Source organism: Schistocerca gregaria, chromosome 3 (assembly GCF_023897955.1).
Source record: "Schistocerca gregaria isolate iqSchGreg1 chromosome 3, iqSchGreg1.2, whole genome shotgun sequence".
NCBI lineage: Eukaryota > Metazoa > Arthropoda > Insecta > Orthoptera > Acrididae > Schistocerca > Schistocerca gregaria.
In genome coordinates this window covers 901805901-901828015 of record NC_064922.1, presented here as the reverse complement: position 1 = coordinate 901828015, position 22115 = coordinate 901805901, and the positions used below count along the sequence as shown (strand labels likewise).

At 43.4% G+C, this 22115-nt stretch overlaps 1 protein-coding gene across 1 annotated transcript in view; it reads right to left on the bottom strand.

Moving 5' to 3' along the window:
• The window catches only part of LOC126355193 (adenylate cyclase type 2), a 286733-nt gene that overhangs the window by 195683 nt on the left and 68935 nt on the right, over positions 1-22115 (bottom strand). Inside the window, exon 3 of the mRNA XM_050005421.1 lies at positions 6434-6537. Within this exon, the coding sequence (XP_049861378.1) occupies positions 6434-6537 (104 nt within the window). The remainder of the gene's footprint in view (positions 1-6433; positions 6538-22115) is intronic.

Genomic DNA, 22115 nt, shown 5'->3' with positions numbered 1-22115 from the left:
ACTGCCTTGTGGTCGCTAATCCCTGTTTTTGTCACAATACTCACTATTTGTCCTGGATTATTTGTTGCTAAAAGGTCAAGTATGCCTTCGCAACCATTTAAGCTTCAAGTGGGCTCATGAACTAATTGTTCAAAATAATCTTCTGAGAATGCATTCAGAACAATTTCGGATGAGGTTTTATGCCAGCCGCCGGCTTTAAAAGTATCATTTTCCCAGCATATCGAGGGTAGATTGAAGTCACCAACGACTATAATTGTATGACCGGCGTTCTTATTTGAAATGAGACTCAAGTTTTCTTTGAACTGTTTAGGAACGATATCTTCTGAGAGGGGGGGGGGGGGGGGGGGGTAGGTAAAACGATCCAATTAATAGTTTAGTCCGATTGTCAGGTATTACCTCTACGCACACTATTTCACATGAACTATCAACTTCAATTTCGCTACAAGGCAAACTACCTCTGACAGCAACAAAAACTCCATCACCAACCGTATTTAATCTATCCTTTCTGAACACTGTTAGATCGTTTGAAAAAATTTCGGCTGAACTTATTTCCAGCCTTAGCCAACTCTCCGTACCTACAACTATTTGAACTTCAGTGCTCTCTCTTACGTCTTGGAGCTCTGGTTCTTTGCCAACACAGCTACGAAAATTTACCACGACAATACGAAACGTTTCTAAAACTACCTTACTGTGGCTTTTCGCTTGGTTTGCGATCTTTATAAGGGGCATTTTGTGAGCAACTGTAATTCAATTATCATGCTGGAACATGCAATCATTTTAATTTTGTGACATCCAATATTATTCCTAACTAATGCTTTCCGAAGGGAAAACGTTATTTCTTTCGGTGGTCGATTAAGAATTACCAAACGAGTCGTCTTCCAAGCTAACTGTGACCGTAAATACGCTAATAAGTGCAATAAAAGAAAACCATATCATCATTAATTATTACTGACATTTTCATGGAATCATGTACAAAAGTTAAGAAAGAAAATATTTTCATTTTCTTCTGGTCCCAGTTTCTCTAGTAAAATTACTGCTTATTTATCTTTAAGCTAGACTATTACCAGATGCAGAAATGAAGCTCGGTAGTACATCACAGGGGCGGTAATGCTATAATTTATTGTATATTACATTCTACTAACGGTGCCAATAATTCAAGAGGCATTATTTTAGTGTTCATATAGTTTACTGATAGCATGAAAAGAAATGGGCAGTTCCTTAACGCTTCACTCGCTTAATGTTCATGGGGCAGTAAAAACACAGACAGCTCTGGCAATAGGACGTCTAACAGACGCTATCGCAGCTGCAGCACTTCTGTGTAAAGGGCCAAGTGGTCCAATAAATCGGCAGTTAAGAAACTTTGGTCGGCAGGAACTTCGCCTCTGGTGTGGCGACAGTGCAGCTGCAAGAGGAGTTTTACTGAAGTCTTTCATGGAGTCTGCACGGCAACGCAAGGAACGAACTTCAGTTTTATTAGTCGTAAACCAGAGATATGAAGCCGATATGCGAAATAATACGACAGTAAGACTTCATTCGGTTTTTCCCTGCACATGGGGCGGCACGTAGGACGTACGGTTAGACACAATGGAGTAGAATTGTTTATACGTCGTGCCAGTACCCATATACAACACTTGGGTACACAACCTAACTGAGAACAAAATATAACTACAAATATTAGACATCTGCAGATCAGAACTTGGCATCATCAAGTGCAATAAGCGTAGACTTGGGTAACTTCGCTACTGTAGACGAGAGTAGGCATATACTCCATTGCAACAAGTGAGTTGAGTTCTGCTCATACCCACAATCACAGAACACAGGCTCCACACTGAGAGGCCACCCATATTCATTTCTTCCTCTTGAACCGGAATGGAGTCAGTTGAGTGACTTAGAAGTCATTTTTCTGCGGGGCGAAGCGGAAGTTCTCCTCATATTTCATATATGTAACCAGATGCTGGGTTCTAGCGCTCCAGCTTCTTAATATCGTTTTTTATGGTGAAGCTACGAATTTCTCAGTTGTCTTGAGAAGACTCGTTATCGACATCAGTTAATACCGGTGGATAAACAGTGTTAAGATTCTGATTTCGCTGCTTTGGTCTTCTCTTAACTGGCTGCTCCTTCTCGCCAAATGTCAGGAAGTGCGATTCTGCAGCACAGCTACTACAGAAGAGGGGACGTAGAGAGCCTGTGATGATTCGACGCGTCTTTTGATGCCGACATCCACTGATTTGATGTGGTGTTATGTGGGCCATACAGGGCATGCGTTCTTTTCTGTAGAATAGCACAGAGCTAGTGATCATATGTTCAGGCCGTGCTCTCCAGGTTACATTGTTATAAATGCCCCTGCTCTCTTCCTTTCCACATCTTTTTAAAGTTTAATTTTTGACATATTACTTTGACTGCCATGCACTATCATGTTTCAAAACGTGCATTAAAATTTCGACTGTCACATACGATTGTTTATAAAAAAATTACTTCACGTAATATTTTTCAAATAGGTTGGATGAAATTATTATATTTCAGATTCCCCTACGCAGTGAGTTCTTATGTTAGATTCCAGCAGTTTCAGCTAGGGCCTTTTTGGCAGAAATTTGTAACTGCAATTACTGACAATTTTTTGTGATGTAATTTTGATGACAGATGTTGACGTTACAAGCATTAGTTACTAGTAGCCCATAAATGGCCGTGGTTCCTTGTAATCGTGTCCCTGCTTCATTTCTTATTTTTTAAATTTATCTTTATTGAACTACTTGTAATTTTGATTTTGCTTTGTAATATTGTTTTTAACGTTTTGTTTGAAATTTATGTACTGAGTTTCTTCGATTTCTGTCACTTTCTATGTTCAAATCCTAGCAGCTTTGGAATCTGAAGATATGGCTTCGATACTACCGTGTGATTCCTTTATTAACCATTTCTGTACAGACGTAAGTTAAATAATGTCAGCAATGTGGGAAAACGTAGTTGCTACTTACTGTAAAGATATCACGCTAAGTTGCAGACAGGCATAATTAAAAGTCCCTTACACGTAAGCTTACGGCCTCGGCCTACGTCAAAGAGAAACACAAATCATTCATTCACAAAGACAAGCACACCTCTCCCACACATGAGTGTTAACCCCATATCCAACTTGATCGCTACGTGTGCGTGAATTGTGCCTGCCTGTGTGAATGAATGGTGTGTGTCTGTCTTCTTCCGGTGACGGCTGAAGCTGAAAGCTTATGTGTGAGTTTATCTAATTGTGCGTGTCTACAAATTGGTTTGCTTACCGTAAAGATCACACGCTATCTTTTCCTGCATTGTTGATGTTCCTCCATGGAGTTTCCAGTGTTTAAGTTAAACAGTATATTTTCCCTTTTTAATAAGGTTTGCCATGTAACTGTTATGCTTAGTGCAATAGGCATTAGTGCCATTAATGGTACCTACTGGTAAAATTGCTTCTCTTGTAACCTAAGTCGGCTTGGGCACTGATGATGATAAGAATTGTATTAGAGAGGGACAAAAATACTTTGTGCTGATTGTAGTAGGTACGTTTGTCATCTTCAGTGTTGTTGCAAGGTGGCTCTGAACACTATGGGACTTATAAACTTCTAAGGTCATCAGCCCCCTAGAACTTAGAACTACTTAAACCTAACTAACCTAAGGACATCACACACATCCATGCCCGAGGCAGGATTCGAACCTGCGACCTTAGAGGTCGTGCGGTTCCAGTCTGTAGCGCCTAGAACCGCTCGGCCATCCCGGCCGGCTATTGCAAGGTATTCCTTTTAATATTTGTCCTATATGTTATGTTTCATTCAAGAGGTCTGATGATGGATTTCTCCCGAAACTGATCTTGAAAGGATAGATAAAATTATTTTCGAGATCAAGTTAGTGATTTAACATTATTTCTGGTGGCCACTTTGTGCTTGCTCTTCAGACAATGCTGCTTAAAGGATATGGTGCACTGCAGCTATACCCCTAGTCATTTTGGAGTTTCACAGTTTTCCAGGAGAAGGTTAAGCTTCTGTTCCTCTTACATGATGATACACAGATGTTCGTGATTTCAGTGGGTCTTACCTGAGTTAGAAAGCAGCTAACACTCGTAACGATGGGACTACGCAGGCGGCGACCCATGCATGTGCCAATGTTAACACCACGACACCGGCAAATACGACTGAACGTTGGCCCAGTGATAGAGCGTTGTGTGGTCGGATGAATCCTGATACTTCTTCATCATGCCAATGGGAGGGCGCGGATCCGTCGTCTTCCAGTGGGACATCTTCTTGACACCTTTACTACGGGACGGAGACAAGCTGGCATTCACGCGGGCATCCACAGGCCCGTGGAGCTCGTGCAAGGCACCATGGCGGTCAAGGATATCGTACGCTGGTTGCCGACTACGCGCATCCCTTTACGACGTTCATGTTTCCCGACGGCAGTGGCATTTTCCAGCAAGGTAACGCACCATGTCACAAGGCCAGGAGTGTGATTGAGTGGTTCGAGGAACACAGTGGCGAGTTCCAGTTGATGTGCTGCCCCCCCCCCCCCCCCCCCGCCCACAACTCGCCAGATCTGAACCCTAAGAGACACATCTGGGATGTGAAGTGACGTCAGATCTCGTCGTCCCTCTCCCCGAAATTTACGGGAATCAGGTGACTTGGGTGTGTGCAGATCTGGTGCCAGCTCTCTCCAGCGACCTACCAACGCCTCACAGCTCCCATGCCACGACGCGTTTCTGCTGTTTTCCGTACCTAACATGGACATACCGGTTCTTACGTAGATCGTCAATGTTCTGGCTGATCGGTGTACATTGGACAATTCACGTAGGTAACCCAACAAATTGCGCAACTTCCTTCCAGCTGGGTCGAAACAAGATAACTCTTTTCTATCGCTCTATCACTTCTCTCTCTTCTATCTTACTGAGATGATTGCTTACCGGCATATATACACCAGTTCATAGCCATGATTTACCTGTTCTACAATATTTATGGCGCTCCAAAGCAGTCAGTAGTTCCAGTTTTCAAGAAGGGTCGTCGAGCAGATGCGCAAAACTATAGGCGTATATCTGTGACATCGACCTGTTGTAGAATTTTAGAACATGTTTTTTGCTCGCGTATCATATCATTCCTGGAAAGCCAGAATCTACTCTGTAGGAATCAACATGGATTCCGGAAACAGCGATCGTGTGAGAGCCAACTCGCTTTATTTGTTCATGAGACCCAGAAAATATTGATGCAGGCTCCCAGGTAGATGCCATTTTCCTTGACTCCCGAAAGGCGTTCGATGCAGTTCCGCGCTGTCGCCTGATAAACAAAGTAAGAGCCTACGGGATATCAGACCAGCTGTGTGGCTGGATTGAAGAGTTTTTAGCAAACACAACACAGCATTTTTTCTCGATGGAGACACGTCCACAGACGTTAATGTAACCTCTGGCGTGCCACAGGGGAGTGTTATGGGGCCATTGCTTTTCACAATATACATAAATGACCTAGTAGATAGTGTCGGAAGTTCCATGCGATTTTTCGCGGATGATGCTGTAGTATACAGAGAAGTTGCAGCATTAGAAAATTGCAGCGAAATGCTGGAAGATCTGCAGCAGACAGCCACTTGGTGCAGGGAGTGGCAACTGACCCTTAACATAGACAAATGTAACGTATTGCGAATGCACAGAAAGAAGGATCCTTTACTGTATGATTATATGATAGCGGAACAAACACTGTTAGCAGTTACTTCTGTAAAATATCTGGGAGTATGCGTACGGAACTATTTGAAGTGGAATAATCATATAAAATTAATTGTTGGTAAGGCGGGTGCCAGGTTGAGATTCATTGGGGGAATCCTTAGAAAATTTAGTCCATCAACAAAGGAGGTGGCTTTAAAAACACTGGTTCGACCTATACTTGAGTATTGCTCATCAGTGTGGGATCCGTACCACGTCGGTTTGACGGGGGAGATAGAGAAGAAAAGCGGCGCGTTTCGTGACAGGGTTATTTGGTAAGCGTGATAGCGTTATGGAGAAGTTTAGCAAACTCAAGTGGCAGACTCTGCAAGAGAGGCGCTCTGCATCGCGGTGTAGCTTGCTGTCCAGGTTTCGAGAGGGTGCGTTTCTGGATGAGGTATCGAATATATTGCTTCTCCCTACTTATACCTCCCGAGGAGATCCCGAATGTAAAATTAGAGAGATTCGAGCGCGCACGGAGGCTTTCCGGCAGTCGTTCTTCCCGTGAACCACACGCGACTTTAACAGGAAAGGGAGGTAATGACAGTGGCACGTAAAGTGCCCTCCGCCACACACCGTTGGGTGGCTTGCGGAGTATAAATGTAGATGTAGATTAGAATCAGTCATCTCTTACAAAGGGGGAAAAGGTACGTTGTCCCAGAACCTTATCAGTCTGATTGCTGCCACGACACAGCTGCTACATTTCGTGAGAATACTTGAGGGGTGAGGCCTTACCTGACGTTGTTGTGCCGCTGGACATACATCTCGTGGAAGCGAGTCTGCTTGTTGGCCATGTCCTGGCAAGCATCCGCCATCTTCAGCATTATGCTCCTCTTCACCTGCAACAGCCATTGGCCAAGTAAAGCCTTTAGGAATCACTTGACGGGAAAATGAACGTGATAAGTAAAGTTTATTTCTTGTTACTTTCCAGGTCACAAAAAAAGAACCTTTCATTTGTATGTTAGGTCTTATAAATCGGCTATGTTGGTTAGAACAAACACTTATTAGTTGTTATAGGATATTAAAGCATATGCATGTGGGTATAACTTCGTCTCGTCCAACCATCTTGAGAACAGCTTTAACGGTTTGTCGGGAAATATTCTGGAATGAACTTGTTAAAATAGATGCAAACGTTTAAAATTTAATATACAGGGTGTTACAAAAAGGCACGGCCAAACTTTCAGGAAACATTCCTCACACATAAATGAAGAAAAGATGTTATGTGGACATGTGTCCAGAAACGCTCAATTTGCATGTTAGAGCTCCTTTTAGTTTGTTCTTCCACCTACGCTCAATGGAGCACGTTATCATGATTTCATACGGGATACTCTACTTGTGCTGCTAGAACATGTGCCTTTACAAGTACGACACAGCATGTGGTTCATGCACGATGGAGCTCCTGCACATTTGAGTCGAAGTGTTCTCCCGCTTCTCTACAACAGATTCAGTGACGGATGGATTGGTGGAGGCAGACCAATTCCATGGCCTCCACGCCGTCCTGACCTCAACCCTCTTGACTTTCATTTATGGGGGCATTTGAAAGCTCTTGTCTATGCAACCCCGGTGCCAAACGTAGAGACTCTTCGTGCTCGTATTGTGGACGGCTGTGATACAATACGCCGTTCTCCAGGGCTGCATCAGAGCATCAGGGATTCCATGCGACAGAGGGTGGATGCGTGTATCCTCGCTAACGGAGGACATTTTGAACATTTCCTGTAACAAAGTGTTTGAAGTCACGCGGGTACGTTCTGTTGGTGTGTGTTTCCATTCCATGATTAATGTGATTTGGAGAGAAGTAATAAAATGAGCTCTAACATGGAATGTAAGCGTTTCCGGACACATGTCCACATAACATATTTTCTTTCTTTGTGTGTGAGGAATGTTTCCTGAAAGTTTGGCAGTACCTTTTTGTAACACCCTGTATAAGTAGCAGAGGACACAAAAGTACCACAATACAAAGACCTAGAAAATCTTTGTTTTTGCTCGTTAAACTGTTGCCATCCGGTGGCACTCCTGTCATTACTTTACTTGCGCAACTGGTATGCGGCAGTATGCAGCCGGCAGTCAACTCAGACACCTGCGGCACTTCTTCATGTGCCACGCCTGTGTGACTCTGCGTTATACTTTTTAATGTTTTACTTTCTTTTAATCACGAGACAATGTTATCTTAGGCGTACATCAGAATTTTTATATGTTTACTCTAATATCTCCAGTAAAGGAAATTTCATTTTTGATTTGAAATTCACAGTTTGTTACGATGGTACACACACGAAGGTGCAGTTGATTGCACACCACGACTTCATAACCCATACAATGACGATACATGAAAAAGAAATTACCTAAAATCATTAATTTACGCAATGGCAAGGAAAGCATTTCTGAAGAAGAGAAATTTGTTGACACCGAGTATTGATTTAAGTGTCAGGAAGCCTTTTCTGAAAGTATTTGTATGGAGTGTAGCCATGTATGGAAGTGAAACATGGACGATAAATAGTTTAGAAAAGAAGAGAATAGAAGCTTTCGAAATGTGGTGCTTCAGAAGAATGCTGAAGATTAGATGGATAGATCACATAACTAATTAGGAGGTATTGAATAGAATTGGGGAGAAGAGGAGTTTGTGGCACAACTTGACTAGAAGAAGGGATCTGTTGGAAGGACATGTTCTGAGGCATCAAGGGATCACCAATTTAGTACTGGAGGGCAGCGTGGAGGGTAAAAATCGTAGAGGGAGACCAAGAGATGAATACACTTAGCAGATTCAGGAGGATGTAGCTTTGCAGTAGGTACTGGGAGATGAAGAACCTTGCACAGGATAGAGTAGCATGGAGAGCTGCATCAAACCAGTCGCAGGACTGAAGACCACAATAACAACAATAACATTAATTTTCGATTGAAGTTACAAATATGTAATATTCTTGTAATTTTTGTAACCTTTCACAACTGAATATTACATTTAGCCTTGGCGAAACTAGTAGTCCAGTGTATCTACATGCGATCAATGTAATAACGACTTCATGTCTGAAGCTTTCTTTACGCTGCACTCATGAGCGTTCTCCACCTGACAATGTCTGAAGTATTAATGGGATTAATTTGGTTCTAGTGTCTTGTACTTTCAACTGTTTGCTTTTAGGCCTTTAATTAGACTAAGTAACAATGAATTTGCTAATGGGTGAAAATAGCGCGAGTGTTGTGTGATAGTGTGCGCTGATTCCCATTTTACTATCAGAAAGATTTTAGGACGTCTGGAATTAAAGTTGTAGCTGAAATACACATGATATTAAAATCCTGCATATGAGTTATTATGTAGCTGCATCAACGAGCCGTGTTTGACATACGATTGTGCGAGTGTGTAGGAACGTGTGTGTGTTCTCAAGGTTGCTCTATTTTATGCGTCTGTGGAAGGATAAGTGTACAGTACTAAAAATAAACAGGCAGACCTGGACAAGTTCTAAATGGTCTGCGACAAGTTCTAACTTGTCTGCGACGTACAGCGCACATGCAGGTTTCAACACATTTTATAAAATCAGTTCCCGTGCACGTTCTCCTGCTCATCCATGAGGCTGATTCGGAGGCGACTAGAGAATAGTTCATGCCAGTGTGGTTTTGTGTGTTTCATTTATCAACAGTCGCAGAAACATGAATTTGAGTGATTTCGTATAAGCCGATTCGGTACATGGTTATTTAGCAAACGAAAGATGAATAGGAGCAGTTGTGTGAATTGCCCAGTCTGGTTTTGCTACATTTGTGGCAAGTGTACGACGTCCGACCGACGCAAGAACATGACCAGAAAGCTAGGTATAGCATTAATTCGAATCTGAAATCGCACATCAAATAAACTCCTGAGTTCCTCATCTCTGTTGCACGGTGTGTTACTCCGGCCTACCCATTTGTTAAACGGAAAGGGGAACCAAATGCCTTTTGCTGTTCACCACTCGAACAGCTATTTCTGCTAGACCAACATATCCTCCGGCCGCTGTGGCCGAGCGGTTCTAGGCGTTCAGTCCTGAATCACGCTGCTGCTACTGTCGCAAGTTCTAATCCTGCCTCGATCATGGATGTGTGTGATGTGCTTAGGTTACTTAGGTATAAGTAGTTCTAAGTCTAGGGGACTGATGACCTCAGATGTTAAGTCCCATAGTGCTTAGAGTCATTTGAACCATTTTGCACCAACATATCGGGTACAGCGAGAAGAACAAGTCAAAAATCGTGTATCCGGATTTTCAGTCTGCTATAAGACCAGTGGCGCATGATACAGATTATTCAGTACCAACTTCTCCTTCATCCGATGCAATGATACTGGAGGTAAGCTGGGGCTATGAAATATACGAATGATCCCGGCAATGAATTAAAAAAGCACATTTGACAAGCTAAGTTGAACTGGAAAACCTGGTTCACGATTTGTCTCTGCTGAAAGAAAAGTCTGAACTGTTGGTTTCCAGATGGAAGGAGTGAAACTTACTCGAGAACGGTGCTACATTTACCCATTGTCGAGATGGCCGCATGAAATTGGCAACGTACTATGCTGTTGGAGCGCGGTGTTTGCTTCTGTCATGGCGTGTCAGGACTCATAAAGGAACTACATAACAAATACGTAGCAGAAGAGTGGAGACTTTTTATTGACTCTAACTCAAGCAGTTTCAAACCTGCACTACTGAGCAATGACGACCAGAAACCGTCAATTCCTACTGCTCATGCGATGGCAATCAAGGAAACATACGAAACAATGAACACTCTCTTGATGTTGATTAATTACTCTCAGCATAATTGGGATATCTGTGGTGATTTGAAGGTTGTAGCCCCCCCTGTCAGGAATGCAGACTGGGTGTGAAAAGCACACGTGGACTACTCGCGATGACAAGTATCACTACATAGTGGAAAATTGGCCACCCAGAAATTTACCTGTAGTTGAACAGCACAACGTTGAACATGTACCTATTTTGGATAGTAATAAGATCTACCTAACTCCACTCCACATCAAACTGGGTCTTATGAAACAATTTGTTGTGGCGATGAATAAATCAAATCGTGGTTTCCAGTACCTAGAAGACAAGTTTGGAGAGATGAAAACTGACTCAAAATTGAAAGTAGGAGTCTTCGTCGGACCAGAAACACGAAAGTTGATTCGAGCTCCGCAGCTCAGATTGGAGCTCACGAATCGAGCACTAGCAATTCGGGACTCATTTCTCTTGCACATCTTTCTTGAGAATCACAGAGTAGACAGCTGTGCAGATTGTGGACATCTTGCTAACAGGCTTCCACCACCTCGGCTGTCAAATGAAGCTAAAGATGAATTTCTTGCATTCGCATCTCACATTCTTTCCGTCAAATATGGGAGCCTTGAGCGATGAGCACGGCGAAACATTCCACCACGACATGTCCGATATGGAAGATAGGTACCAAGGCCGCTTCAATCCAAACATGAAGGGGGATTACTGTTGGTTTTTGCAGAGAGCAACGGAAGACATCCACAGGTGGAAAGCAAGGCTCTCTACAAACTTTTAAACCTGGCCTCTGTCAATCTTAGTGTATTTAAAGGTCGATGACAAATTTCAGAGGTAAATAAACATTTATAATACACTTCTTCTTAATAATGTCAAGTGCATTCAATCCTAGGTACGCACATTAATTTCCAAAAATTTTCATATTCGCAGTTCAGCGTAGTTAATAGCATTATCCTTGATAACATTTACACATACATAACTTTTTCCAGACTTGCCAGGGCAAATACGATTGTAGTTCTGTACTCAGTGCATATGAATTACAATGTTGTTGTTGTTGTGGTATTCAGTCCTTAGACTGGTTTGATGCAGCTCTCCATGCTACTCTATCCTGTGCAAGCTTCTTCATCTCCTAGTACTTACTGCAACCTACATCCTTCTGAATCTGCTTAGCGTATTCATCTCTTGGTCTCCTTGTACGATTTTTACCCTCCCCGCTGCCCTCCAACGCTAAATTTGTGATCCCTTGATGCCTCAGAACATGTCCTACCAACCGAGCCCTTCTTCTAGTCAAGTTGTGCCACAAACTCCTCTTCTCCGCAATTCTATTCAATACCTCCTAATTAGTTATGTGATCTACTCATCTAAACTTCAGCTTTCTTCTGTAGCAACACATTTCGAATGCTTCTATTCTCTTCTTGTCCAAACTAGTTATCGTCCATGTTTCACTTCCATACATGGCTACACTCCATACAAATACTTTCAGAAATGACTTCCTGACATTTAAATCTATACTCGATGTTAACAAATTTCTCTTCTTCAGAAACGCTTTCCTTGCCATTGCCAGATTACGTTTTATATCCTCTAAGGAAATTATTTTCAACCCAGCTGCAGGGAAAAAAATAGTGTTATCATACACCCTCTTTATAGTTCAGGAGGTGGTTCTAGCGACACGAGATCATTCACAAGAAGGATTCACAGTAGACGCTCGCATGACATGGAAAAGTAGTGTTACGGATAGTAGACGTGTGAAGTCTACGCTGCTATCGGAATCACCGGACCCGTTGCTTGGCCAATGCGGCGTGAACGTTTAGTTCCTCACTTGCAGCTAGTTCAAGCTCTCAGACTTCAAGAACACCAGGCCACATTATAGCTCTGCCAGTCAGTTCTAAGAACGGTAAGTGCGATAAATTGTAAAGTTGCGGTCAAAGATATTGGCACAACCCATGGAGCAATGTCTGCAAGTTTTTCTTGATGTTCTAAACGATGATAACTAAGTGTACTATTTAAGATGAAAACACTTTCAGACAATGAGACCCAAAACTGGAGGGAAAAAAAACTCAGCTTTGTGTCATACTGTAGAAATACGACAATTGCCTCCATCTTTGTAGAGCTGACAAGATAATGACCGATATTAAAGTAACGGCCGATATAAATTCAAGCAGGAGAAATGCACACAGTCATTATGCGAGTAGATTACTTGTATCGAAAATTGGAATTCATTAATCTTTAAATTCGTTAAGGAAAGAATGACAAATATTCTTTGGGAAAAAAACCCTACAGAAAGTCGGATTTATATATGCGCTCTGAAGATAATAGCAGTGTATAATTTGTTATGGCTTTAAAGCCCACAGTACAGCGTGGTACCATCTGCTGAAATAGTGATTGGCATTACTGAGGTGCTGGTTTGCAGGTTTGCTGCGCTGCTAAGCTGTGTGACAAATACGGGTCGTAGTAACAAACAACTCTTTTCTTTCTGTCATTCTGCCCGGCACAAATTCCTCTCCTGTACCAACCTTTTCATCTGAGAGTAGCACTTGCAGTATGTACTCAATTAATTGCTAGATGTATTCCAGCCTCTGTTTTCCTCTACAGTTTCTGCCCTCTACCGCTCCCCCTAGTACTGTCCCTTCTTGTCAGTGTTTTCCATTTATGCCTTTTCACGTCGATTCTCCAGAGAACCTCCTCATTCCTCGCCTTATCCTTCCACCTAATTTTCAACACTTACCAAACGGTGCGATCTTCTTTCCCGGTTTTCCCACAGCCCATGTTTCACTCCTGAATTTTTTTCCACAAACTAAGACCTATGTTTGATACCAGTAGACTTCTCTTGGCCAGAAATGTCCTGTTTGCCAGTGCTATTCTGCTTTTTATGTCCTCTTTCTCCACGCATTATGTATTATTCTGCTGCTTAGGTAGAAGAATTGCTTAACTCTATCTACTTGATGATCACCAGTTCTCATATTAACTTTCGCGCTGTTTTCATTTCATCTACTTCTCATGCCTTTCCTCTTTCTTCGATTTACTTGTAATCCAAAATCTGTACCCTGTTTATTCCGTTTAACAAAGCCTGTAATTCTTCTTCACTTTCAGTGAGGACAACAATGCCATCAGCGAATCTTATCATTGAGATCCATCAACCTTGAAGTTTAATTACACTCTTGCACCTTTCTTTTATTTCCGTCATTGCTTCTTCCATGTATAGGTTGATCACTACGTCTGTAAGACTACAGCCCTGCTTGACGCCCTTTATAATTGGAGCACACCCTTCTTGATCTTCCGGCCGTATTGCCCGTCTTGGTACTTGAATGTAGCCCACTCATATTTTTCTCAGAATTTCGAACATCTTGACTATTTCACATTGCCGAACGCTTTTTCTGGATCGACAAATCCTGTCTTACTTTTTCTTCGGTCTTGGTTCCATTATTAAGCTCAGAGATAGAACTAATTCTCTGGTGCCTTTACCTTTTCTAAGCCCGCAGATCGTGGTCTTGTGGTAGCGTTCTCGCTTTCCGCGGACAGGGTTCCCGGTTCAATTCCCGGCGGGGCCAGGGATTTCCCCTGCCTGGAGATGACTGGATGTTGTGTCGTCTTCATCATCATTCATTCATTCCCATTACGGTCGGAAGAAGGCAATGGCAATCCACCTCCGCTAGACCTTGCCTAATCAGCAGTGCGAGTCTCCCACATCGTCCCCTACGCTCCTCGGAGTATGGGACCTCATCATCATTACCTTTCCTAAAACCAAACTGATCGCGGACTAACAGATCCTCAATTTTCATTTCTATTCTTCTGTATATTATCCTTATCAGTAACTTAGATGCATAAGCTGTTAGGATGACTGAGCGATAATTCTCGCACCTCTCACCACTTGCTATCTTCGGAATTGTATGGATGATGTTTTCCGATAGTCTGACGGTATATCGCCAGTCTCATACACTCTGCACACCAACGTGAAAAGCCGGTTTGCTGCCTCTTCCCTCAACAGTTTTAGAAATACCGATGTAATTTTATCCATCCCTTTCGCCTGATATGATTTTTAGTTGTCCAAACCTCTTTTCAGTTCTGATTGTAATACTTGATCTCCTCTCTCTTCTATATCGACTCCTGTTTCTTCTTCTATCACGTCATCAAAAAAAATCTTCGACTGATAGACACCCTCAGTGCACTTTTTCCACATACTTGCGCTCTCCTCTGCGTATAAAAGTAGAACCACCATTGCACTCTTGACGTCACCACCTTTGCTTACAATTTCACCAAAGGTTGTTAAGAATTTGCTATATGCTAAGTCAGTCCTGACACTCATTGCTGTTTCCATTTCATCACATTTTCAACGCATTTATTTCTTCTTAGATTTCCTGCATTTCCTATTTATTTCATTCCTAAACGACTGGCATCATTGTATTCCTGAATTTGCCTCAGAATTTTAGCGCCTCTTCTTTTATCAATCAGCTGAAGTATTGCCTCTGTTCTGCATGGTCTCTTCGCAGTTATTTCCCTTGTACCTAAGTTTTTCTTTTCAACTTCTGTGATTGTCCTTTTGAGGAATGTCCATTTCTCTTAAACTGAACAGCCTACAGCTATTCAGTATCGCAGTACCTATAGCCTCAGAGAAAGTTTCAAGCATATCTCTTAATTCTTTATCTCCATATCCCACTTCTCTGCACATTGATTCTTCCTCAATAGTTTCTTAAGCTTCCAACAACTCTTCATCATTAGTAAAGTGTGATTCGAGCATGTATCTGCTCCTGGGTAGGCCTTACCATCCAATATCTGCTTTTAGAATCCTGCCTGACCATGATATGATCTAACTGTAATCTTCCTAAATCTGCAAACCTTTTCCAAGTATATCTCGTTCTCTTGTGGTTCTTCAACAGAGTATTCGCTATTACTTGCTGAAACTTACTGCAGTACTCAACTGGTCTCTCTCTAGATTTGGAACTCTCTTTCAGTACAGAATTAACCATTCAGTGTCCTTATATACACCGATAAGCCAAAACGTTATGACCACTCCCCACCGCGGTGCTGAATGCCGCCTGACGCGGTAACAAAAGTATGTAACAGGGATATCCCTAGCGGAGACAAGGGCTGAAAACGGGGAGATTCATTGACGTAAGTAACTTTGGCAAAGGGCAGATTATTATTACGCAGAACCCGTGAACGAGAATCTCGAAAACTGCGAAGCAGGTCTAAAGTTGACGTGCTACTGTCGTGCGCATCTATGGAAGAGCTAGAAAGACAGTGAAACTACCACTAGGCGCTAGACGTTTGGGCGTCCACGACTCTTTACAGAACGTCGTGTCCGGAGGTTTGTTTGCTCTGTAAAGTAGGGTAGATGGTGATCTGTGGCAACTCTGCGAAAGGTCACAATGTTGGTGTAAGCACAAGTGTTTCGGAGAACACCGTTTCGTCGTTATTGAGCATCCAGCAGACCACCCCTACGTTGACACAATGACATCGTCAGTTGCGACTGGAGTCGGCGCGAGATCGTCGGGATTCCACCGGCGATCAGCGGAAACGTGTCGGCTCTTAGGGTGAATCACATTTTTGCTACACTAGGACGTTGGTCATCTCCGCAGGCGCCTTCATCGTGGTAAACGGCGGGCTCGAAACGTGCAGCACGCCACGGACGCAGGTTGGTGGGATCTATTTTATGTTATGGGAGACATTTTCCTGCACTTGCATGGGACCTGTGGTAGTAATCGAAGACACGCTGACAGGTTCTAACCAGCTGCATCCCTTCAAGCTTGATGTCTTCCCCGCGGAGATGTCATCTTTCAACAGTATTATTGTTCGTGTCTCGGAGCCAGAACCGTGCTACAGTGGTTTGAGGAGCACTACATTGAACTCACGCTGATGTCTCGGCGACGAAATTCACCTGATATAAGTACTAGGGAACCCTTCTGGGTCGCTATCGGTCGCCATTACCGCGTACGCAAATCAGCCGGGCCGGCCAGTGTGGCCGAGCGGTTCTAGGCGCTTCAGTTCGGATCCACACAGCTACTACGGTCGCAGGTTCGAATCCTGCCTCGGGCATGGATGTGCGTAATGTCCTTAGGTTAGTTAGGTTTCAGTAGTTCTAAGTTCTAGGGGACTGATGACCCCAGATGTTAAGTCCCATGGTGCTCAGAGCCGTTTGAACCATTTGGAAATCAGCCGTCCGCTACTTACGAGAATTACATGCCACATACTTTCACGAACCTACCAACAAACTGTCGGATTCCTGATACACAGAATAAGGGATATATTTCGTTCCAAAAACGGACAAATAAGCTGTTACGCAGGTGCTCATTATGTTTTGGCTTATCAGTGTACTTGCTGTATATCTTCATCTTTTGACTGCGACATCGGCATGTATAACTGAACTATTGTTGTAAGCGTCTGTTTGCTTACGTTTCTGATGTGAACAACCCGATGATTGAATTAATCACTGTAAATCACTCTCTGCCTTATCTTCTTATTCACAACGAATCATACTTCCGATATACAAATTTCTGCTGGCATTGATATTACTGTTTACTTGTCTGAGCAGAAGTCGTTGCCTTCTTTCGCTTTCATTTCACTATATGTAGACTGAATCTTGCATTTCCCTTTTCATATTTTCAAGCTTCCCTACCACGTCGAAACTTCTGACATTCCACGCCCCGTGTGGAAGAACCTTACCCTTCCGTTGGTTATTCAATCTTTTTCTCATGGTCACCTCCTTGTTGTCAGTTCCCTCGCAAATATATTATTGAGGGACTAGTACAGAACCTTTTGCCATTGGGGAGATAATTATGACATTTTTCCAATTCCAACCCACATGTCCTATGGATACAAATTATGTCTTCAGTGCGGTGGTTTCCTTCACAGTCTGCGTCGTCATGTCTTTGATCAGTACTGGTTCTTCCGCCTTTTAGAGGCAGCTTCTTGTCCCAAGGGCAAGACAGTACCCTGAACATCAATGCGGCTGATTATCCCCAACGATGGCATTCACCCTTCAATGCGACTGATCATCCGCAGTGATGGATTACTTTTCCAGGATCTTGGCTTTACAGTCCACTTCGTCATAGAAGTGCATGCTGAACAATGGTTTATTCATTCGGGGAAAGAGTGACTGGAGATCATGTCAGGTGGGCGGAGGCGTCTCAATTTGATAGCACAAAGAAGCAGCATGAGTGACTGTACAAAACAGGTTGTTGCATTTTCACGTAGCCCAAAAACCGCCTTGGGGGACTTCCTGTGACGATTCGCCTTGATAAGCTGCCGCAACCTCGTTAGATTTGCTTAGCATGCTCCTGTGACAGTTTGGCCCTTATGAGTAGGCTACAGTGTGTTAGCATCAACCGGTGGCAGTTCAAGAAACACTCACAACCACTTTGCCCGATGATGGTTTGATATTTGGCTTTTTCGGCACTGGTGATTAGATTAGATTAGTTTTTCGTTCCATAGATCCGTGCTGAGGAGATCCTCGTGGATGTGGAACATGTCACCTTTTTTAAAAAAAATTTAAGCTGAAATAACAATACTAATAGTATAAATATATACAACACATCATTTGTTTCTATTAAAAAATTCGTCAATGGAGTAGAAGGAGATGGCCACTAGTAAGTCTTTCAGGCTCCTTTTAAACAGATCTCTATTTGTAACTAAATTTTTTATGTTTGCTGGCAAGTTATTGAAGATGAGTGTTCCTGAGTAGTGGACCCCTTTTTGAACTAAAGTAAGTGCTTTTAAGTCCTTGTGCAGATCATTTTCGTTCCTGGTATTGTATGTATGAACTGAGCTGCTCGTTGGAAAAAGAGATATATTATTTAGGACAAATTTCATTAAGGAGTAAATATACTGAGAGGCAGTAGTTAGTATACCCAGTTCTTTGAAGAGGTTTCTACAAGACGTCCGTGAGATTACTCCACATATAATACGTATTACACGCTTTTGGACTCTGAAAACTTTTGTTTGATTTGAAGAGTTACCCCAAAATATTATACCATATGACATTATGGAATGAAAGTAGGCAAAGTATGCAAGCTTTTTCACTTTTATGTCGCCTATGTCTGCTAACACTAGAATTGCAAATACAGATCTGTTAAGGCGTTTCTGCAGTTCTGTGGTGTGCTCCTCCCAACTGAATTTAGTATCAAGTTGTAATCCCAGGAATTTAAGACTGTCAAACTCTTCTATCTGCTCTTCTTCATACTTTATACATATGCTGGGTGGAAACCTCTTACAGGTTCTGAATTGCATATAGTGAGTCTTTTCGAAGTTTAATGTCAGTGAGTCCACTTGATTCCATTCTTTTCTTTGCTCTTTTTTCGGCGGTAGTAAATCCACAGTTGTCCTCTGATTGCTCTGTTCCTTTTTGTCGTGGTCATGGTGGTACACCCAGTACTAGTTAGTGGCGATTCAAGAACTGTAGTGTCCTGAAGTGGTTTTGAAAGCCACTTGAAAAACGGACAGCGAAGTGCTGTGAGTGAGAATGAAAAATCTCTCTGAAAATATGTTCCTTCAGGAGTGCCTCAAGCATCAATCTAGGACCTACTTTTGTTTTCCTTGTGTCTCAATGATGTTTCATCGATTCTGTTTTCCTGTAAACATCATTTCTAAGCCAACGATCTCCAGCTCTACCCAAGTGCCAGACCTGAAAAACTAAATACTGCGACTGCCCAAACGAGTGATTATCTGTCCTCAGTGTTAACACATGTGAAAAACTTTTGGCCTAAATCAAATACGAGAGTCGCAAGTAATCTTTGTAGCCCATCACAAATGAATGAGTTCAGAATTCAACTACAGCTGCTTCCTATTTAATTGGACGGCATCCCAATAGCATATCAGAAATCAGCGAAGAACTTCCATGTAAATTTGGATCAGCATTTAAATTGGGCAGAGAATTCTATCGTCATATACCAGAAGGTTTCCGCTTGCATCTATGTCCCACAAAAAGTTTCGGGACATATTTGTTTCGGAACATATTTCCGGAGGGTGTGAAACTCAATCTCGGCAATCACTCGTTCTACCGAATCTCCACTATAGTGATGTTATTCAACGCGGTACAATTAGTGGAAACACAAGACAGGTCTAATCATGAATGGTTGTATGCTTTAAATCAGCAACATTCGTGTAAATGGCCATGTCAGTGCTTCGGACACCCAATTAGGGTAATTTCTGCCAGACAAGTTACGGGACTACCAAATAGTTCAAATGGCTCTGAGCACTATGAGACTTAACATCTGTGGTCATCAGTCCCCTAGAACTTAGAGCTACTTAAACCTAACTAACCTAAGGACAGTACACACATCCATGCCCGAAGCAAGATTCAAACCAGCAACCGTAGCAGTCCCGCGGTTCCGGACTGAACGGGACTACCATACGTTGTGTTTACTTCATAGGCTTATCAGAGCGCATGCACCTTGCCTCAGAGATTAAACATCTTTCGTGCAATCGTAATGTAAACACAAGGTCTCAGTTATCTATTATCATAACTGTGCCGATTCATAAAACAGAAACATTGGCAAACTCGTTCGGTATCGCTGCTGCTCGACTCTGGAGCAAGATGTACTGTTTGGGCATTTCGAAGTCCTTCGAATATTAAGAAAAAGTTGAAAAAATTCCTCCTATCATCCTGATAGCCCTTCCTTAAAATTAAAGTATATATACAGCCAACTTCTACTTAAGCTTCTTTATCTTTTCCTTTCCATGTAAGTCAAGCCGTTCTCCCCTCCCTTATATCCTTTAACTTTGTGTTATCACATTCATTGTTCCCTTCCTCGTCCACCCCTTTCTCCATTCCCATTGCTGCTAAGTGTCATAACAAAAAAAATTACCTAATTACTCTTGTAGTTACCATTCGAATATAAACTGCTCGTATGTTTTTCTTGTCTGTACTAATGTAATTTTTAGGTTTCTAAATTTACACTCCTGGAAATTGAAATAAGAACACCGTGAATTCATTGTCCCAGGAAGTGGAAACTTTATTGACACATTCCTGGGGTCAGATACATCACATGATCACACTGACAGAACCACAGGCACATAGACACAGGCAACAGAGCATGCACAATGTCGGCACTAGTACAGTGTATATCCATCTTTCGCAGCAATGCAGGCTGCTATTCTCCAATGGAGACGATCGTAGAGATGCTGGATGTAGTCCTGTGGAACGGCTTGCCATGCCATTTCCACCTGGCGCCTCAGTTGGACCAGCGTTCGTGCTGGACGTGCAGACCGCGTGAGACGACGCTTCATCCAGTCCCAAACATGCTCAATGGGGGACAGATCCGGAGATCTTGCTGGCCAGGGTAGTTGACTTACACCTTCTAGAGCGCGTTGGGTGACACGGGATACATGCGGACGTGCATTGTCCTGTTGGAACAGCAAGTTCCCTTGCCGGTCTAGGGATGGTAGAACGATGGGTTCGATGACGGTTTGGATGTACCGTGCACTATTCAGTGTCCCCTCGACGATCACCAGAGGTGTACGGCCAGTGTAGGAGATCGCCCCCCACACCATGATGCCGCGTGTTGGCCCTGTGTGCCTCGGTCGTATGCAGTCCTGATTGTGGCGCTCACCTGCACGGCGCCAAACACGTATACGACCATCATTGGCACCAAGGCAGAAGCGACTCTCATCGCTGAAGACGACATGTCTCCATTCGTCCCTCCATTCACGCCTGTTGCGACACCACTGGAGGCGGGCTGCACGATGTTGGGGCGTGAGCGGAAGACGGCCTAACGGTGTGCGGGACCGTAGCCCAGCTTCATGGAGGCGGTTGCGAATGGTCCTCGCCGATACCCCAGGAGCAACAGTGTCCCTAATTTGCTGGGAAGTGGCGGTGCGGTCCCCTACGGCACTGCGTAGGATCCTACGGTGTTGGCGTGCATCCGTGCGCCGCTGCGGTCCGGTCCCAGGTCGACGGGCACGTGCACCTTCCGCCGACCACTGGCGACAACATCGATGTACTGTGGAGACCTCACGCCCCTCGTGTTGAGCAATTCGGCGGTACGTCCACCCGGCCTCCCGCATGCCCACTATACGCCCTCGCTCAAAGTCCGTCAACTGCACATGCGGTTCACGTCCACGCTGTCGCGGCATGCAACCAGTGTTAAAGACTGCGATGGAGTTCCTTATGCCACGGCAAACTGGCTGACACTTAGGGCGGCGGTGCACAGATGCTGCGCAGCTAGCGCCATTCGACGGCCGACACCGCGGTTCCTGGTGTGTCCGCTGTGCTGTGCCGTGCGTGTGATCATTGCTTGTACAGCCCTCTCGCAGTGTCCGGAGCAAGTATGATGGGTCTGACACATCGGTGTCAATGTGTTCTTTTTTCCATTTCCAGGAGTGTAGTATTATATGCTTGCTGTAAGATACTTAGAACGCCTATTTAGGTGTAAGAGAGGGTCATTTTGTTCGCCCTGAAACAGCTGTAACATGTTCACTGCTACCTTGTTTGGACATGCTTTTTGAATGGATATGACCAGTTGAGGAACATGCGCGCAGCGACTTTTGTCACGTTCAAAATGTCGTGCTACATGTTGAATACTGATGAATGACAGATTCTTCACCTTTTGCACAACTACCTTTATTGCGAACCCACGGCCTCCACATTTCTGGCAATCTCCATCAAACCATCACATGGATGGTCTGGCACTTTGTTCTTTTTAGAGCTGTTTGACCACACTGGAAGCGTCTGTGCTACCTAAATACCATGTCATAAGACAGTG